General features: G+C 43.3%; 2 protein-coding genes across 2 annotated transcripts in view; one reads left to right on the forward strand and one right to left on the reverse strand.

The window, feature by feature from the left end:
• TG (thyroglobulin) overlaps window positions 1–22,889 on the reverse strand; it is a 173,372-nt gene that overhangs the window by 51,178 nt on the left and 99,305 nt on the right. The gene's annotated exons all lie outside the window — the stretch shown is intronic.
• SLA (Src like adaptor) overlaps window positions 1–22,889 on the forward strand; it is a 28,123-nt gene that overhangs the window by 1,996 nt on the left and 3,238 nt on the right. The window contains exons 2-6 of the mRNA XM_081874729.1: window positions 4,318–4,411; window positions 10,844–10,943; window positions 13,239–13,325; window positions 15,558–15,661; window positions 17,993–18,124. Coding sequence (XP_081730855.1) covers window positions 4,348–4,411; window positions 10,844–10,943; window positions 13,239–13,325; window positions 15,558–15,661; window positions 17,993–18,124 — 487 coding nt within the window. The 5' untranslated portion in view covers window positions 4,318–4,347. The remainder of the gene's footprint in view (window positions 1–4,317; window positions 4,412–10,843; window positions 10,944–13,238; window positions 13,326–15,557; window positions 15,662–17,992; window positions 18,125–22,889) is intronic.

Raw genomic sequence — 22,889 nt, forward strand, 5'->3', positions numbered from 1 at the left:
CTGGTCTGATGCAGAAGAACGGTTCTTACCCTCTTTCCCAAATGTATTAGGCAGGAAGGGGCAGGGAAGGGAAGGGGCTCAAAACGGAATAGGGCAAGCATGCGGGCATCAAACACGGCTGTGTCTGGGATGCCTCATTCGGCCCCACGGATGGAGGCAGAAAACCATTTTTGCTTGCTTGTTTTAAGAAAGTCAGAAGCGGTTTGAGAGGCACATCACTTCCCATGGTATACACATTTTTCTTTCGTCGCACCGCTGCCTCTGGCAAAGTGGGTTTTGCAGGTTTCCGAAGCCATAAAGAAAAGCCTGCCAAACCCATTCAGCAGAGGCAAAAGCAGGGTGAATTTCCACACCACAAACAGCCCCTTTCAAATTGCCTTTGCAAATTGCAAGACATACACACAGAGAAAAACGGGTGCATTAACTTCCTGTTCCAAAGCCGAGTAAGAAGCCCTTCTGTGAACGTGTTAAACGAACAATAAAAGCCCTGCATTTCACAGAATACTTTGCATGTCTTGACAAGGGCACAGTGGAAGATACGAGAGGCAATTTCACTCCAGTATCTTGAAGCTGACCACTCTCTCTAGAGCCTTTCTCTCTTCTCTAAGCCCACTTTTGGCTTGGGAGAGGGAGTCCATTTTCCTGACTACCTCTGAAATGAATTACTTTTTTTAAAAGACACACTATACATTTAAAGCACTCCCCTGCCCAAATCCTGGAGCTGTAGTTTGTTAAGGGTGCTGGGAATTCTAGGTCTGTGATGGGTAAACTACATTTCCTAGGATTCTAGGGAGGCAGGGTGTGTACACAACTGGTGGGTGGGAATGAGATCGATGCTCATTCGGCAGCAAGTCTGGCTGGAGATCTCCTGTTATCTTTAAGGGTCTGCTCTATGCAATTGGAGAGGCAAGTTTAGAAGCCCCTTTTCATCTCCTGGAGGGTCACTGTGGAGAACTTTCCACCTTGACCTCAGGGTTGCATCCTGCCTTGGTAGTTCCTAGCAGCCTTATATCTAACCTGGTGTCCTCCATCTGTTGTTGCACAAACCCCCATCACCCCTGACTAGGGGTGGACCTGTCAATTTCTGTTCTCTCCATTTCTCATTTTCCCCAATCTGAAAATTCAGCTTCCCATATATCTGCAGCAATTTGTGAATTTTCTGTTCCTTTGAAAACTCTCGTGAAAATTCGCCAGCATTGTAGTGCAAATTTCTCCCAATAAACCCATTCCTGTCTGCCGTTTTGACTAATGGATGCATTCTAGCGGGCAGGTTCTCCTGATACAATGCATCTTTGTTATGCTATTTTCACTACAATATAATATGACTTAATAGATGCATGTAGAAGGATCATCTCTTGGCATCTTCAGGTGTCACTGAGAGAGACTCCCTTTCTGAAACCTTTTCTGAAAACGTAGACATTGCACTGAGCTAAATGTACCAACTGCCTGATTCGGTAAAGACCAGTTGCATCCTTTTCCCCTCATTTTGTTGCTGCCTTTTGCTAGTATTTAAACAGCACATTCCTAGGCAAGTTAACCCGGAGGTAACTCCCAATGGATTCAATGGGGCTTACTCTCAAGTAAGTCTGGTTAGGCTTTCAGCTTTTTTCTTTCAATTAAGAAAAGAATTTCAGTTGACCTGGAGGGCAGGATAATAACATTTATAAATGACGAAACAATCAATACCGCATCAGACAAAATCCCACAGAACAAGGGAGTCCATACATACCTTTTCCCAAAAAGTATGATGAAGATTTGGTATGGAACAAAACAGTAGTTTGGGCTTTCAAGGTAACTATGTGAGACCCCGACAGAGTAAGTAAAAGTCCCTATAGGTTGATGAAAAACCAGAGGAACAGATGAATACGCCAATTCGTATTTATTTATTTGACAAAAATTACCAGCCGATTGGTTTTAAAACTAAGCGGTTTACAAGAAATATTAAAATTATCAATTAAAAAAGCCGGTCAGATACAATTAATAAGGCTTTAAAATAGTTAATATTAAAAGTATATCTAAAAGAGAGAGGGATTAAAGCGCATCAACATTTATGTGTCTGGATAGGTTCGCCTAAGCAAAAATATTATACGTAGGTGTCAAAAAGCAAACAGCAATAGCACCTGGCAGATGTCAGTAGGCAAGAACTTCCAAAGTATAGCTGCTGCCACACTAAAATATCAAGTTTGTTACAACTGTAGAAAGAGTATTATGTGGCACATTTATCAGTGCCTGTTCTGCAGATCGAAGCAGCTGAATGGGCTCATATGATATAAGGCAATCCTGCAATTTTAGTGCCTATCAATTTCTCATTTTTCAAATCTTCGTTCATCACATTTCAGCATGAGTTTGCAATATTTTTAAGTCCTCATTAAAAAAAAATTGCCAGCATTTTAGTGTGTGTTTCCCCTAAAAGGACCGTTTTCGTTTGCAGTTTCCCTTAATACATTTTTACTTTTGTATGTTATCTTCACTGACATATGGATTTACATGCAAAATTATTAATGAAGAAACCACATGCTGGTTGTAGCCTAGCAGAAACATGTGACCAAAAATTAAAAGAGTTATTACATCAAAATAAAAACTTGGCCCATATAAGGAATAAAATATACAGGGAAAACAGAATCTTAGATCTCAAAGGAGGCAACGTGGTATTGTCTCACTGCAAATACAGCTGTGTTAAACATTACATACCTGTCTGAACTGGACAACAGATATTTACCCTTTTCCTTATTACTGTGAGGAACAATCACCACTAAAGAGTTCTCTAATTATTTTTGTCTGTTTCATACAATTTACAGTATAACATGTAGTGTTTGGTGTCTTCTACAAAGGGCTAATCTCTGGGGATTTTCTTGAATCTCCCTTCCAGAAAATTAGACTTCATAGTCCAAAAAAATCCAGGGCTGTAACTGTTTTGCAGAGAAAAAGTCCTCAAATAAGTATTTCTCTTCCCCCCCAGTGAGATTTTAAGCAGGCAAAGTACTGGAAAATCTGGATAAAATCATGGTGTCCGTGTATTATTCTGCAGATGGCTCTTAAGAGCTGTGCTTTAATACTGAAATGTAAGCTGCATTTACGCAGCAAAATGTGTCTCTCAGTCAAGTCCATATTTCCTCAGTAACAATTTACTGATAGCTATCCGGGTGTTTGGGGAGAATGAATGAGGCTGCCCTTCTGTACACAATTCTGCCAGTTCATTTGCCAAATGTCTCAGTTTTTTAAAAAAATAAAAGACAACAGCCTCCAACATAAAATAAATTTGGAATTACTCCAGTCACATGTGCGCTTGGTGGGAGACCCAATAAAGAGCAAAGAAATCTGTTCTGTATTATCTCCAACTGTTTTGGTTTCAAAACGCCCCAGATTTCCACACTGAGGAATAACCTTAGCTACAAAAAGACCTCTTAGAAGATCCCCACCATTCAATCTGGTATATTATAACACTAACTCCATGGACTTTTCAGCCTTTTAGTTTATTAGTCTGCCAGTGACTATTTCATAGGCCACTTGGGGGTGGGGGGACAATTCCCATGCAGACTCTCTCCTGATTTACACATTTTTGTACACATTTTCGGTCAGAGAATCACAAAATTCGTAGAAGTGTGGGCTTTGAAGGCTAGCTGTGTTTCAGTCTGCATATTGCTTTGGGGAGTGCAAATTAGGCGAGTCTGTGTTAAAATCGGAACCAAGCCTCCGTCTCTTGCTGAAATTGTTATGAAACTAAGCTGTGCCTTATAAAACCAGCGCTGTCTGTTTTAATTCTTGGGGTATGTGGATACATTTCAGGGAATGGTTTCCATCCCTCTGTGGTTCAACAGAGAGCAAACTGAGGCAGAGTGGGAGGGGGGAAAACCCTGGAGAAAAGAGACTGATTTGGGGAGACAGAGTGTGTATTTTGTATCCCTGAGTTTGCGTAGACTAAGTATATTGACGTCTTATTGTCCCTGGTGCCCCCAAACACACACACACACACACACACACACACACACACACACACACACACACCACTTTTCATGCTTTGACTGCAACTTCCTATTATGCAAATACAACATCAGTGGAAAATACTGTTTTATACATCAGTTCTTGGCAATGTTTCTGGTTGCGGTTTTCGGCCACTGTTGTGACAACTTCAGGGAAGTTGTGAGAACTTAAGCAAATGCATGTGTTTCTCAGACACATGCAGAACATCAAATAATTAAGAAGAAGGATCAATGCAAAGTATGTGCCTGCTTTCTTCTTCTTCTAACAAGCTACTAAATGTTAGTAAGCAAAGCAGGTGCTAACCTGAAGCTTTTGCATCTGTCTTTGCTACTTTAGCTCTGAAGCTCGTGCTTTGAAGGAAGAACAATGGGGAACACTATAAGAACGACCAAAACCACGCCTGAGATAAATATCACACCTTGGCAATCTGGTAAGTGTGCTTAAATTGAATTAAATTACAATTTCGGAGGAGGAGGTATGGGAAGAGAAAGGGAGACCAAAAATTGTTGACGAACAGCCTACATGACATGACATGAGGGGGGGGGGAATGTATTTCAGAGACAGCATCAGCATATACAGTGGTACCTTGGGTTACAGACACTTCAGGTTACATACGCTTCAGGTTACAGACTCCGCTAACCCAGAAATAGTGCTTCAGGTTAAGAACTTTGCTTCAGGATGAGAACAGAAATCGTGCTCTGGTGGCATGGCAGCAGCAGGAGGCTCCATTAGCTAAAGTGGTGCTTCAGGTTAAGAACAGTTTCAGGTTAAGTACAGACCTCTGGAACGAATTAAGTACTTAACCCGAGGTACCACTGTAGTGGCCTCAGGCAATTGTCAGCATCCCAAACCTCCAACAAGTCCCATTACTGACTCTGACCTGGGACCCCCCTCAAGCAGGACTCAAATCAATTGGGCAGCTGAGTTGGGGAGCTGCCATTTTAACTTTCCACAAGGCCCCCACAGTTGTGGGGTCGCATTCTAATTTCCCTCCATATCACAGAGCTGCACTATGACATGATGGGGAATTAAAATTACAGTTCCATCAGAGTTTGGTCAAAACAGGGGTGGTCTTGTGGGTTTCATTAAGGGCTCACTTACCTACACCCACCCCCCAATAAACTGAGCATTGCCCTGATCCTAAATCTTAGCTCTTGGGTGCTTCACACTTTTGATGCATCACTTGCATCTCGCAGACCTTGGGGTCCCAAATTTCAGTGGCACCCTGTGCGATGCCAAAATTCACACCCCACCCCTCTCACCTTCCATTCTATTTCATCGTTTCGGGGTCCCCTGAGGCCCTGCACCCAGCAAGGCCAAAACTGGTTGCATTCCCCTAATCTGCCTCTGTATCTCATACCAAAGTCAAGGAGTGCATTTCAAACTGCTAAGTGTGAAAAAGGTTTTATAAGACTTTTTTTTAAAAAAGCACACCTTTAAGCAAAAGAACAAAGATCTTCTTTACCTTTCAATTGTAAGGTCAAGCCCGGCCTGTGGCTTGGCTGTTCCCAAAGTTTTAAGAAATGCCAGAAAGAAAAGAAAAAAAAACCTTTAGAGCAGGGGTAGGCAACCTAAGGCCCGGGGGCTGGATTCGGCCCAATCACCTTCTCAATCTGGCCCACGGATGGTCCAAGAATCAGCATGTTTTTCCATGAGTAGAATGTGTCCTTTTATTTAAAATGCATCTCTGAATGATTTGTGGGGCCTGCCTGGTGTTTTTATATGAGTAGAATGTGTTCTTTTTTTAAAAAAAAAAAATGCATCTCTGGGTTATTTGTGGGGCATAGGAATTCATTCATTCCCCAGCCACTCTGGGCGACTTCCAACACAATCTTAAAATACAGTAATGCATCAAACATTAAAAGCTTCCCTAAACAAGGCTGCCTTCAGATGTCTTCTAAATGTCAGGTAGCTGTTCTCTTTGACATCTGGTAGAAGGGCATCCCACAGGGCGGGCGCCACTACCGAGAAGGCCCTCTGCCTGGTTCCCTGTAACCTCGCTTCTCACAGTGAGGGAACCGCCAGAAGGCCCTCGGCGATGGACCTCAGTGTCCGGGCAGAGCGATGGGGGTGGAGATGCTCCTTCAGGTATACGGGACCAAGGCCGTTTAGGGCTTTAAAGGTCTGCACCAACACATTGACTTGTGCTCAGAAACGTAGGGGGACCCAATGTAGATCTTTCAAGACCAGTGTTATGTGGTCTCAGCGGCAGCTCCCAGTCAACATGCATGTGGTAGGAATTGACCCCGGGGAACTCAAAACTCACCATGCGTTAAACAAGACCAGCAGCTATGCAAGAATATCCTGCTCAGGAGAGCCACCGGCTACAAAATCTGGTGCAATGGGTGGTTACAAAACCCTGACAGGCTCTTGGGTCATCTTAACTTGAGATGTCAGAGAGGGCAAGTTCCCAGTGTTCGCTTATTTGTCCCATGTCTGGTATGGAAATCACTCCAGCAAATACAATTGGTATCCACTGTCGCTGTTGCTCTTAGTCCAGAAACAATAGGCAATTCATCGCTTCCTCGCTCCCATTTGCACTATGCTTTCTTTGCACCGAAATGAATAGCATAACGGCAGCTTAATTTATGTGGTTATGTAAATTATATAAGTTACGTGATGTCATTACAGCAGACAGTGAGGTGAGCAATGCTGTTTTTAGAGGGAGGTGAACTGCAGGAGAATGGAAACATTGCCGCATGCGGCAAATACAGGGTGGAATGGAAAACGATTCCTTCTTACATTCTGAACTGTGCTGTTGAGCTACTGAAATTGCCCAATATATTCAACATCATCCTGTTCTTTAATAATAAATAATAATAATAATAATAAATTTTATTTATACCCCGCCCTCCCCAGCCAAGGCCGGGCTCTGGGTGGCTAACAACCAATAATAAAAAACAAGTTGAATGAATACAACTTAAAAACAAGATTAAAATGCAACATTAAAACATTAAAATGCAGCCTCATCACAGGAGGAGAAAGGAAAAAAGAAAAAGGGGGAGGGAATCAAATTGACTCCAAGCCAAAGGCCAGGCGGAACAACTCTCTCTTACAGGCCCTGTGGAAAGAAATCAGATCCCGCAGATCCACAAAAAATCAGAAACCAAAAAAATACAAAGTTTATTAGTGACTGGAATAAATTTATGGTATACATTGAAGGAAACTATAGAGACCTAAAAACTATAGCAGGTTTGATAAACCATTAACAATTAATAGCTGCAGAAAAAAGAAAGAATTTTTATTAAGAAGCCCGAAATCGGGAGGGAAGGAGGTCAATGGGTGTGTAGAGGAAAGGTTTAAATATCTAAAGATATATCTAAAGATATAAAGATTCGAGGAAGAAGACAAAGAACTGTAATGGATGTTATTTTTGTGCTATGTATGGATATTTCTTTTGAATTTGTTGATTTGTTTTTTTTCTTTTGGTTTTTTTTGAGAGAAACTCAATAAAAAGAAATTTTTAAAAAAAGATCCCGCAGGGCCCTGGTCTCATGAGACAGAGCGTTCCACCAGGCTGGAGCCAGTGTTGAAAAGGCCCTGGCTCTGGTTGAGGCTAATCTGACTTCCTTAGGGCCCGGGACCTCTAGGGTGTTGCTATTTATGGACCTTAAGGTCCTCCGTGGGGCATAAAAAGGTAAAGGGACCCCTGACCATTAGGTCCAGTTGTGACCGACTCTGGGGTTGCGGCGCTCATCTCGCTTTATTGGCTGAGGGAGCTGGTGTACAACTTCTGGGTCATGTGGCCAGCATGACTAAGCTGCTTCTGGCGAACCAGAGCAGCGCACGGAAACGCCATTTACCTTCCCGCTGGAGCGGTACCTATTTATCTACTTGCACTTTGACGTGCTTTCGAACTGCTAGGTTGGCAGGAGCAGGGACTGAGCAACGGGAGCTCACCCTGTCGCGGGGATTCGAACCGCCGACCTTCTGATCAACAAGTCCTAGGCTCTGTGGTTTAACCCACAGCGCCACCTGTGTCCCACCTCCCATGTGTCTGTGGGGCATACCACCTCCCCCAAAAAGAGTCTTCCAGAGCAGTTTACAGATCACTGTAAACAGGACAGTTTTTGTCCTCAGGTTAACAGCCTAGAGACACACAGCACAAAAGGAAAACGTATTGGGAGGGAGAAGAAAACAAGCAAAAATGGCACGGCACCAAGGATGGACTGCAAACCCCCTCCTGAATGCAAAGCGCTATGTTGTGGTCTCTCCTTACAATCTCACTTCCCGATAAATTTACGCATGAGCAAACAGGACATGTAAATGTTATCTTGTGCCTTTATGACGAAGGTGTCCTTGTTTTCTCTGCCAATAGCAGCTGTGCTGCTGGTAGAGGAGCCAGCCAAGTCAAGAGTTACCCAGCCCAACTGCTAACTGAACAGGAAGGCGACCTTGATTTTTCTGACTTCCTGTGGTTTTGCATTTCCGCCCTGCGCTATTTTTAAGCCTCAAACTATTTTTAGACTATTGGCAAGACAAAGATGTACTGCTTGCTTGACATAAGAAGATCAACGTGTCATCGCCTGATTAGATTGTAGCAGCCCAGAGGCAGGAGATAGCAGCTATCGTGGCAAAAGCTGCCCTAGTCTTAGCAGTGAACAGGGCTGAATATGTACCTGAAATGCGTTGCCAGCTAGGCTTTGGGAGATGGCATTCAGGTGCCACATAAGTGATGGCAACTAAACAGGGTTTGACAGGATTTTATGCAGCTCTTAGGTAGAGGTAATGTGGGCCTCCAATGGTTCTCAAAGTAAATTTCTCTGTGCCACACTTTCAGAATAAAACTTTGCTTTCACCACACTGAATTTTTCATTGATTAAAAAAAAGGAAAACAAAAAGAAAGAACTCCTAGCAGTGTTTGATTTATAACACAGAAGACAACGATTTATGGCCAGAGATGGTAGGAAGAAACAATTCCGTCAAAGGAAGATTGGCAATTAAAATTAATGGAATATGCAGAAATGGTGAAACTCACTGGAAGAACAAGAAATCAAGGAGGTAGACTTTTTAAAACAGAATGGGGAAAATTCATTGACTCTTTGAAGACGCATTGTATACAAATTAAAACATTTGAGGGACTGATACGAACATGTGCAGTAAGAGAGAATTAAGGGGAAGACAAGGGAAAATTTGTAAATATGTATGAATTGGATATGCAGTAATAAAAAGATATGAAAAAAATAACTGCAGAAAGGAGGGGAGGGAAGTCGAGGGGAAGGTAAATTAGATTTGTAAAGATTCATTTTTTCTTGTCAAAATATTTGCAAAAGCTGAAAAGGAAATATAAAATTATATATATATAATTTTATATTTTTTATAATATATATATATATATATATATATGCAGGTTTTGGTGTCCTCGGGTGTCTTCCCGTGTAAAGCTGCATATATAAACCTGTATATATGCAGGTTTTGGTGTCCTCGGGTGTCTTCTTTTACACGGGAAGACACCCGAGGACACCAAAACCTGCATTCCTGTACCCGTGAAAATCTACGAAAGCATATATATATATATATATATATATATATATATATATATATATAAACACATAGAACACAACTACTTTATAATACGACCATGAGACATCCAGAAAGCAGCTACGTATTCCACAATAATAATAATAATTACAGTATATTTTACTAGACTGTACTACACTGAAATGTTTACATTTTTCTTTGATTGTCCTTGAGTTTTCCCATCCTCTCCTGCCAGACCCTTTGAGAACCAGTTGGGAAGAGAGGGTTAGTGGGCAGTCTGAATAGCATTTAAGGGGTGCAGTTAATTCATTATGTTAGATTAAGATCACATCGCCAATGGGAAAGCACATGGCTTTCCCCAGAGAATCCTGGAAACTGCATTTCTTTTAAAGGGTGCTGGGAACTGGAGCTCTGTGAGGAGCAAACTACAGTTCTCGGGTTCCTTTGAGGGGACTCCATGTGCGTGAGGCAACACGGCCGTGGGAGTTCTGTTTTTTAAGTGCTAGGGCTCAACCTAGGAACATGTGAGGTAAGCATAAATGCATGGGAACCTTGGGAATGTGCAGAGTGCATTTATCTCCCTACTGAGTCACCACAGGGACTGGTCGTTCCCCCCCCCCCCCCGACAACAGATATTAAAGGAAGAGCTTCCTGTTCAAAAGATGACATTTCCAGAGAGGCGTCAACATCTCTCACCAGACTTAAGTACTGGATTTGAATCTATCAGAAATGATAGGGACTTCGGTTTAAGAACGGTCCTGTTTACGAACAATTCGGTTTACAAACTCCACAAAACCAGAAGTAGTGTCCAGGTTTGCGAACCTTACCTCAGTCTAAGAACGGAAGTTCATAAACCGAGGTACCACTGTACTAGGATTCATGTTCGCCCACATCTTCTGAAACATATTATTCTGGGATAATAATAAGAATTTATTATTTATACCCTGCCCATCTGGCAGGGTTTCCCCAGCCACTCTGGGTGGCTCCCAACAGAGTAATAATAATAATAATAATAATAATAATAATAATAATAATAAAGTGATAAAATATCAAACATTAAGAACTTCCCTAAACAGGGCTGCCTTCAGATGTCTTCTACAAGTCAGATAGTTGTTTATTCCCTTCACATCGGGTGGGAGGGCGTTCCACAGGGCGGGCGCCACCACCGAGAAGCCCCTCTGCCTGGTTCCCTACAACCTCTTCTAGCAAGGAGTGAATCGCCAGAAGGCCCTTGGAGCTGGATCTCAGTGTCTGGGCTGAACTATGGGAGTGGAGATGCTCCTTCAGGTATACTGGGTCAAGGCCTTGGATGCACCAGGGTTATGACTGGATTCTGGTAAACATATTGACTTCATATTTTGCATCCTTCACTCTTCTTCAGGCCATAGAAGTGACTTCCTTGCTGTCCTTGACAACTACCCTGATCCGGATATAAGCCAACCTATATTTCACGTCGGAGAAAAATTGCGTGTAATATCAGAGTGAGTACCTTCCTATTTTATTCTCAAAAAAGAAGAAGTTTGCATTAAGTTGAAGGACAGCTGAGAAATTCGCGTTATTCAATGCTGTGCTGCCGAGAAGTGCGATTTTGGGTAGACGTCCCCATCCCCTTCGTGCCACAAAAATTGGCAGCGGCAGCAAAATTGGTTTGCAGCATCAACGGTCAGGGAATATGTGAGGGTCTGAAGAAGAGGAGACCCAAAGGGCTCCCATGAGCTACTGGAAATAAAACATACAACTCTCAAGGTTCTAGTCCATTTGAGCTGGGGGAGAAAATGGTTTCCGAACCCTATCAACGGCAACTGATTTAAGTAGTTTCCAACAAATTCCCCCTCCTCTCTATCTCCGCATGTGAAACTGAGGGGGTGAAGTCACTTTTCCTATGTGTAAGAAACAACCGAAAGTCTCTGTTTTGTAAATAACTGGGCAACAAGGAAAGCTCCACTGTTAAGGGGTTAGGGCTCTGAGTTGTTTTGCATGGCTCAGGTGATTCAAAGGGCATTCGCTTGTCTATAAAGAAATAAAAAACCGGGTGGATTTTGCTCAAATTTACCTGTTGTGTACCAATCACGCATTGGAGATCGTAGCCCACAAGCGTGAAAGTCAGCACTTAGTGGAACGTTCCTTTTCCTGTTTTGATTCTGCTGAGGCACAAAAAAAAAGCTCAGGGAACTTGCAGCCGAGACCAAAAGCTGTAACTCAAATGAGAGAACGGGCCATGGGGCTACGCTGCCAAGAGCTACAGAAAATGTTACTTCCCCTATCCTTCAACAGTCTGCCTGTTAGAATCAGTTATACTGGGGGATTGAAAAGTTTCTGCAAAGATCCCAGCTTTGCAGTCAAATATACAGGGTGGTGTATATGGGATGGGACGCAGGTGGCACTGTGGGTTAAACCACAGAACCTAGGGCTTGCTGATCAGAAGGTCGGCGGTTCAAATCCCCACGACGGGATGAGCTCCCATTGTTCAGTCCCTGCTCCTGCCAACCTAGCAGTTCGAAAGCACGTCAAAGTGCAAGTAGATAAATAGGTACTGCTCCAGCGGGAAGGTAAACGGCGTTTCTGTGCACTGCTCTGGTTCGGCAGAAGCGGTTTAGTCATGCTCGCCACATGACCCAGAAGCAGTACACTGGCTCCCTCAGCCAATAAAGCGAGATGAGCACCGTAACCCCAGAGTCGGCCACAACTGGACCTAATGGTCAGGGGTCCCTTTACCTTTACTATATAGGATGGTATCAGGCTGACATACTCGGGGCAGACCCACCGGAAGCAATGGACATGAAAGAGCCACGACTTGCTTGAGTTTGTTGATTTCATTGGCACTACTTAGTATGGATTTTTAGTTAAATATCACCCAGAGCATTCGGGCCCTGCTAAAGTTATCATGTGAACAATCACAGTGGCTTCATATTGACCTTAACATTTAAGCAACCCAAGGACAGTGTATTCTTCAATCTACTCCCCATATGTCCGCGTTTTCCTGTACATATTGCCGATTCAGCAAAAATCCGCCATTTTTCAGTCCGATTCCCGGATGTGTCCAGGAAAACCTGGACATATGGCAGCCCTATTTTATCCCTAGGTAGTGGTGTGTATGTGCCATTCTTTGGAAATGCTTATTAATATGCTAACAATGCCATCACCTTTACTTTATTCTTTTTAGGTGTAAGGTGAGTTCATCCTATTGAATGGTCAGCCATTCCCAAATATTTTAAAAATGGATGTGAAATTAAGATTTTTGCCCTGACATGCATCTCTTGTTTACACTGGTGTGTGGCCTGGGGAGACTTTTGAGGGCCACACAGAGAGGCTTGGAGGGCCACATTAGGTCGCTGGACTTGAGATTCCTCATCCTTGACCTAAAGTAGCACAGAGAAACGATCTTCCTCTTGTAACGGGCATGTGGGTATTCCAGACAGATGACAGAGTTGTAAATTGCAAATCTCCGGCAGAGACAACAGCAAAATGAGCAGCTGACATACGATTCGGGGGAAAGGGGGAGATGTTACCTCATCTGGAAACAGGAAGTCTCATTAACTTTACTGGGTTTCTTTTTTTATACAACGGGTGGAAAGAGGAAGTCTAGTAGTTTCACTGATGATCACCTTTATCCCTCATATGTCTGTCAGAGTTCACAACCCACAGGGATATATTTTAGACCATTTTCCCCACTCGCCTTGTTTCACTACAATGACGGTGAATTTCAAAATGCATTTCATCTCTCTCTCTCTCTCTCTCTCTCTCTCTCTCTCTCTCTCTCTCTCTCTCTCTTGCAGCGAAGGAGGCTGGTGGAGAGCCCGTTCCCTCACTACAGGTCAAGAAAACTACATCCCGGAAAAATGTGTAGCAAAAGTTTACCACGGGTGAGGAAACTTCCAGTGTTGTCTTGGCACAGCTGTATTTTGTGCATCATAGAAATGTGTCAGGTAGCGGTGTCGGACTAAGATCTGGGGATCAGGGTTCAAATCGCCACTCAGCCATGAAGCTCACTATATGACCTTGGGCCTATAGTCCTAACCTGCCTTACAATGCTGTTGTGAAGATAAAATGGGGATGAGAACTATGTAAGCCAACTTGAGCTCCTGGGAGGAAAAGTGGGATACAAATATAATTGATAATAATAATCTGTATAAAAAAGCTAGACAGACAGACAGATACAGTAGATAGATGATGATAATAGTTATAGATAGATGATAGATAGATAGATAGATAGATAGATAGATAGATGATAGATAGATAGATAGATAGATAGATAGATAGATAGATAGATGATTGATAGATAGATGATAGATAGATAGATAGATAGATAGATAGATGATAGATAGATGATAGATAGATAGATAGATAGATAGATGATAGATAGATAGATGATAGATAGATAGATGATAGATAGATAGATAGATGATAGATAGAGATGAGAGATAGATGATAGATAGATAGATGAGAGATAGATAGATAATAGATAGATAGATAGATAGATAGATAGATGATGATAGATAGATAGATAGATAGATGATACATAGATATAGATAGATGATACATAGATATAGATAGATAGATAGATAGATAGATAGATAGATAGATAGATAGATAGATAGATATAGATGATAGATAGATAGATAGATAGATGATAGATAGATAGATAGATGATAGATAGATAGATAGATAGATATAGATGATAGATAGATAAGATAGATAGATAGATAGATAGATAGATAGATAGATAGATAGATAGATAGATAAGGACCTGAATAATGTGTCAGGATATATAGTAATTTGGCTTGTGAGCCACTGTATAAAATGAACTTCTGCTGCTCGCTATAATGAAGAATCTAAAACCAACTACGACATTCCCATCTTTTGACCAAAGTGGATGGAATTTACAGGCAGAGGAACCCAAACTTTTTGTGGGGGAAGCAAAATGGATTCCATCATCCCATATAAGTAACAGGGAGAGTGTGGGTTGTCTCTTGCTCAGGGGAGCAGAAATTATTTTGCTCTTTCCTGCCTTAAAATAAATAAGAGGTGGCTGAGCGGTGTAAATTTTTGCATGCACATTTTTAAAAAAAACTTTGCTTGCAACGCAACACTCCCTAGAACACTGCTAGGGGAGTTCTGAAGAGATGGGGTGGGGTGATAAAGAAGAGCTGTGTAGGACTTTTTAAAAATTAGATGATGCGTTTAACTGAAGAAAGACTCCCTACTGCTGTGCTTTAACAACAACAAAACAACCCAGAGTTTTCCAGTGCTTTGCAGGCGACATTTTGGACACCCTCAACGTCTTGCAAAGCCCATGGACCTAGAGATAGACGATAAGGTAGACAGATAAACATGCTGCTTTCTGTACAGAAAAAACAGAGGGGCAGAGCACTCTCTGATTCAACTTGGGTGGGACAATATTGACATCACACTTCAGCTCAGGAGGAGGGCTACCCCCAAATCCCTCCAATCTGCTTCACTGTGATTTGGCTTGCGTGTTGTCTCAGAAAGTGTGGATTTGATAGATATGACTTAAAATGTGTACTGAATTGAATTTCCCCTCCATCCCTAATGATGGGCGTTGGAGTCTAGCAACATCTAGAGGGCCACAGGTTCCCTGTCCCTCGTATAAATATCTCTTACACATGCAGAAAGCACCATATTTTGGGGGATCTCCCTTGCCATTCATAACTAGCAATTTTCCAGCTACTGGGGGACGTCTACATTCGCAGTGATTTTTTTTATAAAAATGTAGCAGTACCAAAAATACAGTACAGTGGTCCCTTGGGTTAAGTACTTAATTCGTTCCGCAGGTCCATTCTTAACCTGAAACTGTTCTTAACCTGAAGCACCACTTTAGCTAATGGGGCCTCCCGCTGCCTCCAGAGCACGATTTCTGTTCTCATCCTGAAGCAAAGTTCTTAACCCGAGGTACTGTTTCTGGGTTAGTGGAGTCTGTAACCTGAAGCGTATGTAACCTGAAGCGTCTGTAACCCGAAGCGTCTGTAACCCGAGGTACCACTGTATATGGTACTTCTCTAGTTAACTCTGCATTTCTGTGGACAAGACCAGTTTGCCTTTTCACTCGTATAACCCCAGCCTCCCTTCTCCCACAGTTGGTTATTTGAAGGTCTGGGAAGAGAAAAAGCTGAAGAACTTCTGCTGCTTCCCAACACCAGAATTGGCTCATTCATGATTAGAAAAAGCGAAACAACAAAAGGTGAGAAAATGAGGTTTTGCTTTCAACTTTTGCCACCTCTCTGCCTGATACTTCCTCTTAAGAGCAGTTTAAACCGGACTTTGCAAACTCGGTGTCGTCCAGATGTTTTGGACTATGGCTGGGTACACACTATATACCAGGCACAGGCAAACTCCAGCCCTCCAGATGTTTGCGACTAAAATTCCCATCATCCCTAGCTAACAGGACCAGTGGTCAGGGATGATGGGAATTGTAGTCCTTAACATCTGGAGGGCCAGAGTTTGCCTATGCCTGCTATATACCTTTAAAGCACGTTCAAATCAATTTCCTTTCCTCAAAGAATTCTGGGCACCGTACTTTGTTAAGCGTTGCTGGGAATCGTAACAGTGTGAGAGATAAACTACAGTGCTTGGAATTCTTTGAGGGAAATAATGTGGTTTGAATGCACTTGAAAGCTTCAAATGAGAGGTCCAGATATCTAGAGAACTGTATTTCAGACTGGCTTAAATGCTGTATTATTATTTAATTTGGGTGTTTTTAGGCTGAAATTTGGGGCAAAATGGGATATATTAAGGTACATTAATCACAAAACGATAATGATAAAAGGCAGCTTTAAGACAGAGGTCTCAGCTGCACCATGAAAGTTTCCGTATATCTCTGTGGCACAATGGGTCACTGTGTCCGGCTGTTAATCTGAAAGTTGGTGGTTCGAGCACTCAGGGACAGCTGTAGACAGGATTCCTGGAGTGCAGGGATTAAACTAGATATCCCTTCCAACTCTACAAATCTATGATTCTAGGACAGCTTGAAGACTCAAAGAACCGACAGCACAAAAACACCCAGTAGGGAACTGAAGTGCAGAACAGATACATTATAAAGACCTATTTGAAGGCCTTCACGGCAAGGACCATGTACAGTTCACCTGGAAAGAAGTTTCAGAACCACAGGGGCCACCACTGAAAATGCCCTATCGCTTATGCCCGCTAATCTAATTGATCTTACTGGCGGTCAAATAAGCAGAGCGTCGGTTGAGTTTAAATATTATTTGTTACCCACCCTAGCCTGGGTGGAACTACTAAGAGAGCCCATTTGGCTGGTTTTAACACCAAAGAAGGTCTGTAGGCAAGGAGCAGGTCTTGAAGATATTTAGAACCTGAGTCATATTGGGCCTCAAACACTAATGAGAGCACCCGGAATTGGGCCCAGAAACAAACCAGCAGTCAATGGGCAGGATCTTATGGGTAAAAGTAGACCTTGCATAACATGAACCCAAAAAATTAAGAGCTTTGAAGGTTAACACCAGCCCTCTGACTTGGGCCACATTAAGGCATGTCCAATATTTCAAAAGTTGCCGCAGCTGAGCTCTCTGAGCTTTTACTTCACGTGCCACAGTGATTGTGAAAATCCGATGGTAGCAAAAAGGTCCCCAGCTATAATGAAGATTTTGACTAGGGCTGGATCTACACATATATAAAAAAACGCTATGAAAATGCTTTTTAAAAACAAAACAAAAACCATTTTAAAGTATATATTGAATTTGCCATTAGCTCACCATCGCCCTCTAGTGTTGCATTTCTATAATGTACTTAAAACACACTTAAAATGTATTTGCAGCCGTATAGCTGATTCCAGAGTCTGGGGTGAGTAAAATGTAGCCCTGCCTACAGCTGCTTTCATCCCATGTTAGATGGATCCGGGATCTGCAGAGCCATAGGTCCTGCAATTCCTGTGCTAGGTTAACAGTTTTTCCCTATCCTTGGGAATCCCAGGAATATTTGGGGGGGGGGCTCTATCAAGGCATCCGTAAAGCTAAAGGAACCCCTGACCATTAGGTCTAGTCGTGACCGACTCTGGGGTTGCGGCGCTCATCTCGCTTTATTGGCTGAGGGAGCCAGCGTACAGCTTCCGGGTCATGCGGCCAGCATGACTAAGCCACTTCTGGCGAACCAGAGCAGTGCACGGAAATGCCGTTTACCTTCCCGCCAGAGTGGTACCTATTTATCTACTTGCACTTTGATGTGCTTTCGAACTGCTAGGTTGGCAGGAACAGGGACCAAGCAACGGGAGCTCACCCTGTCGTGGGGATTCGAACCGCCGACCTTCTGATCGGCAAGTCCTAGGCTCTGTGGTTTAACCCACAGTGCCACCCACGTCCATAGCAGCCTATAATAAGGAATCATCCCCACCAAGCTCTGATTCCAATTATTCTTTAGAGGTTGGCATGACAAGCCAAATGGGGTAAAAACAAGGTGTGCTTGCAGTGTCTCTATCCCTCTAAAATGTCTTAACTGCTCCCGAGTTTCTCAGTATCCAGACAAATGGTTGATTGTTTGACTTTTCTCCCTTCTCTAGGTTTATATTCGTTGTCAGTCCGGCACGTACAAGTGAAACATTACAGAATCTTCCGCCTGCCAAACAACTGGTATTATATCTCTCCTCGGCAAACTTTCCAGTGCCTTGAGGACCTCGTAAATCACTATTCCGGTAAGAGGGCACATTCTGCTCAAAAACAAACAAGAGTTTTCAATCTTTCAGAAACACAGCTCACCGCATAAGTCTGCTTTAATTCATACGATTACCTTGGCTTTTGAGTGGAGCGCATGATGCACGATTGCAAATGGTAATCCCCATGGAATGCTCAGATATTCTGCTTTTTCAGTGATGGCTCCGACCTGGTGGAATGCTCTGTCCCATGAGACTAGGATTTAACCTCCTTTCAGTCAGGCCTGTAAGACAGAGCTATTCCGCCTGGCTTTTAATTTGAATTCAGCCTGATCTTTTATTTCCCTTCTCTTCCCTCCCCCTCCTCTATTATGAAGATTACCCACTCTGAGACCCCACAGCTAATTCTCTCCTGGCCTCCTCGATGGCCCAAGTAGGACCAATTCAGCCAGCTAGCCCTGGGGATTATCTAATGTTTATTAGATGGATTTCCCCTAAATTTCCAAACTTTGAATTTTATTGTTATTCATGTTTTTATACTGTATTTTATGCTGCTTTTACAATTAAGTGTTTTAAATTTGTTGTTAGCCACCCTGAGCCCGGTTTTTGAACCAGGAAGGGTGGGGTATAAATAAAAATTTATTATTATTATTATTTGACAAGGCTGCAGATCCAATTTCATATGTCAGCACGCTGAAAGATGTGCAGAGACACAGGGACAGGATTTGCTCGCCCCTTGGTAGTGGCCATTGCATAACCGTCACCCAAGGGTCAAACTATGAGTCTGCAGGAAACAAGTATCCAGTTTTGCAAGATGTTCTCTTCCTACACTTCACAAGTTCGTGAATGTGCCAATATTGCATCAAACTCTTATATGCAATCATTTCTTATGTGAACAGTGGACTTTGGGGAACTGTTTAAACTCCCCTACTTTAGAAATATATATTTTTAATTTTAGGAAAACTGCCTTTCCTCTTCTGGTTGGGAAGGCTCTGAAAGGACCTGACTTTTATTTGTGCGGATGTGGAGCTTTTAAGGTTTCTATTGATTGTTGCAGCTGGTTTTAGTGTTTGCCAGTTGCTTTGGGTGTCTTGCACGAAGCACACAACTAATACATCTAGAATAATAATACTATGGAGTCCATGTAGTTCAATATTGCCAGCACTGGCTGACAGGAGCTCTCCAGGGTTTCAGACAAGGGACGCTTCCAGCCCTGCATGCCAGGGACTGAACCTGGAACCTTTTTCCTGCTCCACCATTGACCCAGGACCCTTTGCCCTTATTTGCAGCCCCAGGATAAAAATCATAGAATTGTAAAATTGGAAGGGGCACCAAGGGTCATCTAGTCCAACCCCTTGCAATGCTGCTAATTCAGAGGTTTGGGGAGGGTTCTTCATTGTGACTCGCCTGTCTACCAAGGTGAACAAGATCATGACCCAGAACTATTCAGAACCAAAGAGATATGGCTATGTAATGATATCACAGGTGGCTAACTATGTATGTACAGTGGTACCTCGGGTTACAGACGCTTCAGGTTACAGACTCCGCTAACCCAGATATAGTACCTTGGGTTAAAAACTTTGCTTCAGGATGAGAACAGAAATCGTGCTCCGGCGGCGCGGCAGCAGCAGGAGGCCCCATTAGCTAAAGTGGTACCTCAGGTTAAGAACAGTTTCAGGTTAAGAACGGACCTCCGGAACGAATTAAGTACTTAACCCGAGGTACCACTGTATGGTGCTGGAGGAGACTCTTGAGAGTCCCATGGCCTGCAAGAAGATCAAACCTCTCCATTCTGAAGGAAATCAGCCCTGAGTGCTCACTGGAAGGACAGATCCTGAAGCTGAGGCTCCAATACTTTGGCCACCTCATGAGAAGAGAAGACTCCCTGGAAAAGACCCTGATGTTGGAACAGGGTGTTAACTGATGTTAAAAACAGTTTCAGGTTAAGAACGGACCTCCAGAACGAATTAAGTACTTAACCCGAGGTACCACTTTACCTCAGCGTATTTTGTGGCATTGCCATTGCAGGGCTAGTCTCCTCCATGCACTTCTCAGGGATGGTGATGATGATTATTATTTATTTGCAAGCATGACGCCTGTAATCTGAGCTACGTGAGTTCTGAGGCCGATTAGAACACTGTGATGCTGAAAGCTCACTGCAGGCTCGCAATCTCTTGCCATCAAAAGGCAGCAGCACTTCCGAGTGGCAGAATGTGCCCCTCAGAACAAAGAAAACGGAAGTGGGAGGAGCCTTCCTGCAGGGGAAACACAATGCTAACGTTTGGCCATTAATGCCAATATCGCATGCATTTTGCATAGTGTGAAGCCACAACATTTGCCTAGAAGCCATGCCTTTTCTCAGAACTCACTGGTGGCTAACACAACGTGGGAAAGGAAGATGGCACACAGCTTCACAGCTCAGCGCTAGATAAATATCATCAGGCAGCGCACTTATATTTAGGTCATTTTGTTGTAAAGAAACCAGAAGCCTTTTTGTTAGGAATAACAGGAAGAGAGATAAACAGAAGAGATTATAAACTTTTTCAATATGCAGTAACAGCGGCAAGAATATTAATGGCCCGAAAGTGGAAACAAGAGGAACTACCGACCGTTGAAGAGTGGAGAATGAAACTTATGGATTATGCAGAATTGGACAAAATGACTGGGAAAATCAGATATCAGAGGGATCACAAGTTCATCGAGGACTGGGGAAAGTTTACGGATTATCTGAAAAACATATGTGATGAAAAGACAACGCTAGTGGGTTTTAAAGAGGTTTTGTGATAGTTTAAGGTGTATTGTAAAAAAGAAACAGAGATGAAAGGATAATATTAATCGGCAATATTATATATAGAAAATGCGTGAAGATAGGAAAAATGGATGATTGATGGAGGAGCTGGTGGAAGTACAAAAACTGGAAATTTGAAAACATGGTTGTGTGGATTAATTTGTAAAGGAAAAATCTAATAAAAACTTATTTTAATATATATATATATATATTTAGGTCATTTTGGTGGATAGAAACATCCAACAGCCCAAAGGCAGAGTGATAATCTCATTCTTCATCTTGCATTTCAAAGCTGTTTGCTTTTGCTTCCTTAAGTTTGCAGTAGAGGATGTGAAAAAGTGGAAGAGGCACGATGATCAACAGCTCATTGTGTAGCCAGTTGTAGCCTGTTTTGCAGAGAGAGGTTTCCGCACCCCCACCCCATACACAGAGATGCTGAATGGCCCTACGTCACCCAGACAGCTTCCTGGCTGAGTGGGGATTTGAACCCTGCCCTCCCAGGTCCTAGTTCAACACTCTAACCATTACGCCACACTGCCTCTCTCTTTTGAGCAACAAAATGAAAGAGCAGCAGAGTTCTTGCTTTACTCCAGCTGTGTTGAAAGCAGTGAGGTAAAGGTAAAGGGACCCCTGACTATTAGGTCCAGTCATGGCCGACTCTGGGATTGCGGCGCTCATCTCGCTTTATTGGCCAAGGGAGCCGGTGTACAGCTTCTGGGTCATGTGGCCAGCATGACTAAGCCGCTTCTGGCGAACCAGAGCAGCGCACGGAAACACTGTTTACCTTCCCGCCGGAGCGGTACCTATTTATCTACTTGTACTTTGTGCTTTCGAACTGCTAGGTTGGCAGGAGCAGGGACCGAGCAACGGGAGCTCACTCCGTCGCAGGAATTCGAACCGCCGACCTTCTGATCAGCAAGTCCTAGGCTCTCATCTCTCCTGGCTTCCTCTTCTCACAGTGGCCAACCAGATGCCTGTGGGAAACCCACAATTGGGACCCCTCCCCTCTTGTAGTTTCCAGCAACTCTGCCAGCTCAGACAGAAAAACATTAAGGAATTAATTTCATCTTTCATGTTTTCCCTGTAAGCTGCCCTGGAAGTTACTGAACTGAAAAGATGGGGTAGAAACATAACCAGAGAGAGCTCTACCTCTCTTTCAAATCAGAACCAGTGAAGGCGGTGAAGGTCCTGTGTGAGTGTCTGGAGGCAGTTGGAGGATGGATGGCGGCTAACAGATTGAGGTTGAATCCTGACAAGACAGAAGTACTGTTTTGGGGAGACAGGAAGCGAGCGGGTGTGGAGGACTCCTTGGTCCTGAATGGGGTAACTGTGCACCTGAAGGACCAGGTGTGCAGCCTGGGAGTCATTTTGGACTCACAGCTGTCCATGGAGGCACAGGTCAATTCTGTGTCCAGGGCAGCTGTTTAACAGCTCCATCTGGTACACAGGCTGAGACCCTACCTGCCTGCGGACTGCCTTGCCAGAGTGGTGCATGCTCTGGTTATCTCCCGTTTGGATTACTGCAATGCGCTCTATGTAGGGCTACCTTTGAAGGTGACCCAGAAACTACAACTAATCCAGAATGCAGCAGCTAGACTGGTGACTGGGGGTGGCCACCGAGACCACATAACACTGGTCTTGAAAGACCTACATTGGCTCCCAGTACGTTTCCGAGCACAATTCAAAGTGTTGGTGCTGACCTTTAAAGCCCTAAACGGCCTCGGTCCAGTATATCTGAAGAAGCGTCTCCACCCTCATCGTTCTACCCAGACACTGAGGTCCAGCACTGAGGGCCTTCTGGTGGTTCCCTCACTGTGAGAAGCCAAGTTACAGGGAACCAGGCAGAGGGCCTTCTCAGTAGTGGCACCCGCCCTGTGGAACACCCTCCCACCAGATGTCAAAGAGAACAACAACTACCAGACTTTTAGAAGGCATCTGAAGGCAGCCCTGTTTAGGGAAGCTTTTAATGTTTGATGTATTACAGTATTTTAATATTTTGTTGAAAGCCGCCCAGAGTGG

This window comes from Podarcis erhardii, assembly GCF_964252035.2.
Source record: "Podarcis erhardii genome assembly, chromosome: 8".
NCBI classification, from domain to species: domain Eukaryota; kingdom Metazoa; phylum Chordata; class Lepidosauria; order Squamata; family Lacertidae; genus Podarcis; species Podarcis erhardii.